The sequence below is a fragment of the Coturnix japonica genome, chromosome Z (genome assembly GCF_054131305.1).
Source record: "Coturnix japonica strain WE chromosome Z, WE-NBRP24, whole genome shotgun sequence".
In the NCBI taxonomy this organism is placed as follows: domain Eukaryota; kingdom Metazoa; phylum Chordata; class Aves; order Galliformes; family Phasianidae; genus Coturnix; species Coturnix japonica.
The window spans coordinates 19,536,708-19,543,155 of NC_140702.1; the positions used below are offsets into that span (position 1 = coordinate 19,536,708).

Below are 6,448 nucleotides of genomic sequence, written 5' to 3' on the forward strand. Positions count from 1 at the left end.
GCTTAAAGCTGGCTTCTGCAACTGTTAGTCTAAGGCGGCCATCCACCAGTGTCCCAAAGCTGATGCATTAGTTTCACCAAAAGAAGGGCACATATACCACTAGTTTTGTTTTTTAATTTTTATTAATTTTTATAATTTTTATAAAAATTTATAATTTTTATAATTTTTATAAATTTTTATTAATTTTAAAATCAAATTTAATTAAATTTCTATTAAAACATACACATCGAAGAAATATCGATGTATATGTTTTAATAATATGCATTTTCTGATCTACATTAACTATATTTAACTAATTATCTATATTTAACTAATTAACTACATTTTCAGTGTGGAAAAAGATGATTCTTCTTCACTCCGTGTGGTCCCGGCATCTAAAAGGCATACGTAGAAATGCCGGTGGCTGCCAGGATATGGGTCTAGCTGTCTCTGTCTCCTGGCTGCTCGGGTAGATGTCTTTATGGTCTTGCTGTACTCCAAATGCTGCCTTAAGTAAGCAGCTTCTTTAGAAATCCATCAGATGTAGCCTGCTGTAGAGGCTGCTTCCCAATGAAGTCTCTGCTGCATCGCATCTCTGTGGCCTCCTCGTGCTTCTGCTATCAACAGCCCCTGCCTACTCAAAGGACAGAAATGTGTCCAAGTCCTCTTGCTGTACCCTGAGCCTGAGCTCAATCCAGAGGACTTTGCAAGAGGTGGTTGTCAGCCGGAGCTTGCAGAAGCAGACGGAGGGCCTCAACTCGCGCTGCACTGTTGACAGTTGAGGCATAGCTACCCAGGCTTCTCTCACCAGTTCCTGGAACCTGGTTGCAGTTTTCTCCATATCCTGGAGAGTTTGTATAGGAGGCTGAGCATCTTCTCTCTCCCCAGGTGGTCCTCAGGGTGGTGAAGGAAGGACAGTGTAGTCTCACACCAGCTGCTCCCTTGTGCATATTCAGTTCAGCACTCTGGCTACCGCACTGTTGGTTTGTTGTGGAGAAAACATTTGGGAGCAATTCCGACTGCCTGCTGAGTGGTGTCTTCTCCATGTCCAGAGTGCTCGTCTGAAGGACAAGTGGGCGTCTCTCATTTCTAATAGAACAGCAGGCCTATGAGCCGATCTTGCAGCTCCCCCAACTCCTGCAGTGCCTGCTCATAACTGTCTGGATCTTGCACCAGGTGCTGGAGGAGGTTGAGTGGTTGGGACGCTCGGAATTCCTGCGGCAAGATAATCTCCGCAGGCACGTCCTCATTTCCTATGAGGAAATGGTTCAGGCGTTTTTCCTCCACACAGCAGCGCAGGTAGCGCAAGATGTCATCCATCCGCTGAAGGAAATAGCTCACATGCCAGCCTTCCAGAGGGATGGCAGTCAGGAGGTGCATGAGCACTGTCCTCAGTTGGTAGGGAGAAAAAGTCTGGCCTGCCAGGATGTGGGCACCCACTTGCATGTATTTGAGTTTGTTGAAAGTGTTCCCCTGGTCATGGGTGGCTATGTGCTGGAAAAACTTTTCCTCAGCCACCGCACAACTCTGTGGCCAGATTGTGCTGGGGGTAAAAGCAGCCTCTGTCTCCTGGCTGCTCAGAAAGATGTCCGTATTTTCTTGCTGGACGCCAAACACAATCTCAACAACGAAGGCTGTTTTGTGGATGTCTGTAAGATGAATCCTGCAGGAGCGCCTGGAGAACGCCACATTCATACTGCATGTCGCTGCCTCAGGCATGTATTTCCAGGCATTTGTGATCAGCACCCGGAACCATCGGGCAGTCTTCTCCGCGTCTAGGTAGGCGTCCTTGCAGAAGTCACGTAGCATGCTGGGGTGCTGACTTTCCAGCTTTTCCTTGGAGGTGTGGAGGAAGCACCGCATACCCATCTCCTGCTCCCTCCCGCACGTGCATTCCAGATCTACACGGATGCGGGAGTTCCTTGCTGGCAGCTCCCCTGTGGCACCCAGATCGAGGTGGAAAACGTGCCCACGGGGGGCCGACAGGGGCACAAGCAGGCAGAAGATGAGCTCATTCTCAGGGGGACACCAGCCTTCATAGGCACTGCCCACCCCGATGGGGAGCCCTGGCACCGGAAAGAAAGTATCTGACACGAGATACTGGCATAAGTTGATGAGGCGACCAAACAGGAGGAGTACCTGCTCACAGTTATCTCGATGAATTTGGTCTGGCCAGAGCACATCAGCAAGGAGAAGATTACTCCCCTCCTCTTCCGCTTTCTCCTCCTGCTCCTGCTTACTGATGAAGCTCTCCTCATCACTGATGTCTTCACTTCTCTGGAACTTTTTATAGATCTTCCACATGAACCAGAGAAAAAGGAAGAGAATGCAAAGTACACTGCAGACCTTCCAGTAAGGCAACACAGAGAAGAGCAAGGCTTGAATATCCACCCTGCTCTTCTTCAGGTTGCTCTCTTCTAATTGTGGAACGGGAAGCGGAAGCTTTTCCATCCGCTTTTGCAGAAACACCTGACGCATGCGTTCAAGAAGGCTGCAAACCTTCCCGTAAGGCAACACAGAGGACAAGGCTCGAATGCCTATCCAGCTCTGCCCCAGGTTGTCTATGTGCTGCCACTGCAGTGTCATCTGCTCTTGCAGAAACACCTCACGCTCACGCATGCGTTCAAGCGTTTCCGCACCCAACTCATCACCAACAAAAGCCACTCTCTGCGCCAACAAGGCGAAGAAAAACGCCAAAGCCATGATCTGGAAGAGATGAGAGAGGGGAGGTCAGTGAGAGGGGCTGGGTGGGAGCTCGCGCACGGCTGGGGGAGCGGGTCCAGGAGCCACACACAGCCCCTGGGCTCAGGTAGGAGCGGGGCCGAGGGAGCGGGGAGGCCGCGGGGGCTGAGGCCAGCGCCGCTGCTGGCTGCCCAGAGAGCCGCTCACAGGCTCCCCTGAGCGCTCGCTGCCGGCACTGCAGGCTCCCAAACCCCTCGCGGGCCGCACGTCGCGCCCGGCCCAGCACAGCCTTCCCCCTGCTGCTGCACTCACCGCTGGCCCAGGCCAAAGTGAAGCAGCGCTGCCCGCTGCTGGCCTCGATGCCAGCCCCGCATTGTGACGCGCTGTGCCGTCACAGACGCCCCATCCCCACCCTTCGGCCCCACCCTTCGGCCCCCCTCAGCTGCCCTGGGTCTCCATGGCCACTGTTCTGAGGCACGTGGCCGGACTGGATTTCCTTTGTTTCCCTCGGGTTTTACTGCAGAGAAAGCAGTTGGCTTCATATATTGTACTACTCTAAGGGGCGATTACAGATTAAAGACGTCTTGTTCTTAACCTGATTTTTTTGGTTGCATTTGCTTCAATTTCTTCAGTTTTTGTTGATGCCATATTTTTTTTATTATTTTCTGCAGATGTAGCTCTTCTAAGCCTGTTCGGGTCCACTTTAAATCTCAATCTTTCTCCACTCGTGACTTCTTGACTCGAGAGAGGGATCTCTGAGACGAGTGTGTTTCTGCCTGTCTGCAGTGCAGTAAATAAAGTGGACCTGTCCATCTTGAGCCTTGTCTATGTTTTTCTGAGTTCCCAGGGTCTCCCTTAGGTTTGCCTGCAGCTAGATTAGTTTTCACCAATTCTTTTACTCCTTTAAGGGATCACGACAGACTAAATAGCACACATAATGGGCAACTCTTAACGAGTATTAGTGGATATTCCAGGATCTGAATCAGAACTGCAGTCTCTTGTCTATGTGAATCTTTATTCAATGTAGTTTTAAAATTTTCTTAAGTAGCGTTAATTGGAGTAAATAATTCTGATCTTAATCAGCAAGTTCCTGAGACCGGGGAATGGGAGATTTCCCTTCAGTCAGGGACGAGGTGGTCCGTGAGTGCCTAGGAAACATTCAGGTCCATAAATCCACGGGACCTGATGGGGTGCATCCGCGGGTGCTGAGAGAGCTGGTGGAGGTCGTTGCTGAGCCGCTCTCTGTCAAAGACCTATCAGAGGTCTTGGAGAACTGGGGAGGTGCCTGAAGACTGGGGGATGGCCAATGTCACTCCAGTCTTCAAAAAGGGCAAGAAGGAAGACCCGGGTAACTATAGGCCAGTCAGCCTCACCTCTGTCCCAGGGAAGGTGATGGAACTGCTTGTGCTGGATGCCATCTCCAGACAACTGGGTGATAAGGAGGTTATCAGGAGTACTCAGCATGGGTTCACCAAGGGGAGGTCGTGCTCGACCAGCCTGGTGGCCTTTTATGAAGATGTCACTAGCTGGGTGGACAGGGGGAGGGCGGTAGATGTAGCCTACCTTGATTTCAGTAAGGCTTTTGATACTGTCCCCCATGACATCCTTATAACAAAGCTGAGGAAGTATGGGATAGATGAGTGGACGGTGAAGTGGGTCGAGAATTGGCGGACTGGCAGAGTGCAGAGGGTTGTCGTTGGCGGTGCGGAGTCTGGCTGGAGGCCTGTAACTAGCGGCGTCCCCCAGGGGTCTGTACTGGGTCCGGTCTTATTCAACATCTTCATCGATGACCTTGATGAGGGGATAGTGACCACCCTCAGCAAGTTTGCTGATGACACGAAGTTGGGAGGATTGGCTGACTCGCCTGAAGGCTGTGCTACCATTCAGTGAGACCTGGACAGGCTGGAGAGCTGGGCAGTAAGAAACCGGATGAGGTTTCACAAAAGCAAGTGTAGAGTCTTGCACCTGGGTAGAAATAATTTCATGCAGCAGTACAGGCTGGGGGAAGACCTGCTGGAGAGGAGCTCTGCAGAGAGGGACCTGGGCGTCCTGGTGGACAACAGATTGATCATGAGCCAGTACTGTGCCCTTGTAGCCAAAAAAGCCAATGGCATACTGGGGTGTATTAAAAAGAGCATGTCCAGCAGGTCGAAGGAGGTGATCCTCCCCCTGTACTCTGCCCTGGTGAGGCCTCATCTGGAATACTGTGTCCAGTTCTGGGCTCCCCAGTACAAAAAAGACAGGGATCTCTTGGAAAGAGTCCAGCGGAGGGCCACTAAGATGGTGAAGGGCCTGGAGCATCTCCCCTATGAGGAGAGACTTAGGGAACTGGGTCTGTTTAGCCTTGAGAAAAGAAGGCTGAGAGGGGACTTGATCCAGGTTTATAAATACCTGAGGTGTGGCAGTCATAGTGGTGAGGCTGGTCTCTTTTCAGTAGTGCGTGGGGATAGGACTAGGGGTAACGGGATGAAAGTACAGCATAGGAAGTTCCGCACGAATGTGCGTAAGAACTTCTTTACAGTGAGGGTGACGGAGCACTGGAACAGGCTGCCCAGGGAGGTGGTGGAGTCTCCTTCTCTGGAGATATGCAAGACCCGCCTGGACGCCTACCTGTGCGACGTGGTGTAGGGAGCCTGCTTTGGCAGGGGGGTTGGACTCGATGGCCTCTAGAGGTCCCTTCCAACCCCTACAATTCTTTGATTCTGTGATTCTGTAAATGATACCTGAACTTACTGAAAGAAACAAAGAAATAAGGAAAATGATTTGCAGAATGTCCAACATAAAGAATTCAAGCATATGCACATTTAGAATATACAAAAAGGCTGTCACATTTTAACTGCATCATTTTATTTTCAAAACAGGATTGAATGTATGTTAAAATGATAAACTTTATGTGCCTAAAGCTTAATTTTTTTTTCTCTTAAAAATTAAGTGATTAATAGAAATATTTTTAACTGATTTCACTGAGAATTCAGTGAAAATTAATTAATGTTTTTATTCAATGCAGGAATTTGGACTGGAAATCTCATAGATCATATACATCTTCATTTCTGATCCTCAGTTGACAGATAGCCAGCTTGACTGTAGAATAATACATTTTTTGCACAGGCATCAATCTATTTCTGACCTTTAAAAAAACATCATTATGTGAGATTGATGAAGCTAAGAATGATTATTTTCTGTAACTATCATGATGTCGTACAATATCTGATTATTTTCCTGCTTTATGAATTTGATACATCCTATGACACTTGCAATTTATCTACTATTGCCCATCAAATGCATCATCAGAATTTAAAATGGAAAATATAAGGTAGGATGTATATATCATTGTCCTGCCATATAAGATCTATCCAATAGCATTATGTCTAATTTTTTAATGAAAGTTTTAGAGATTTTTTCCTATATTCTGAAACTGTGTATGTGTACCCCAGCACAAACATGGTGTTAACAGTATTTATTAACCAAAGACTTTTTGTGAGTTTAGTTAGACTTCTACTTTCACAGTTACTAACAAAGTACTAATTATTTGCACAAAAGAAAGAAGGAATTACACAACTTGCAATAGGACTAGAATGGCTTCAAGTTGTTCCAAGGGCAGCTTAAGTTGGATATTAGGAACAGTTTCTTCTCTAAGAGAGTGATCAGGTGCTGGAATGGGCTGTCCAGGGAGGTTGTGGAATCAACAGCCCTGGAGGTGCTCAAGAAGTGTGTAGCTGTTCTACTAAGAGATACAGCTTACTGGCAAAATACTGGTGAAGGGTGGATCATTGGACGAGGGTCTGTA

The 6,448-nt window shown here is 48.2% G+C and overlaps 1 protein-coding gene across 1 annotated transcript; it reads right to left on the minus strand.

Annotated features, from left to right (window-relative positions):
• Positions 1-517: 517 nt before the first annotated feature.
• On the minus strand, positions 518-2,731 carry LOC146753792 (inositol 1,4,5-trisphosphate receptor-interacting protein-like 1). The gene has a single exon (XM_085528569.1). It carries the CDS (start codon positions 2,680-2,682, stop codon positions 1,069-1,071), a length of 1,614 nt encoding a protein of 537 aa, XP_085384695.1. The 5' UTR covers positions 2,683-2,731; the 3' UTR covers positions 518-1,068.
• Positions 2,732-6,448: the final 3,717 nt, after the last annotated feature.

Excerpts from the sequence above, each read along its gene's own strand:
- LOC146753792 (XM_085528569.1), bottom strand. The coding sequence starts at position 2,682 with ATGGCTTTGGCGTTTTTCTTCGCCTTGTTGGCGCAGAGAGTGGCTTTT.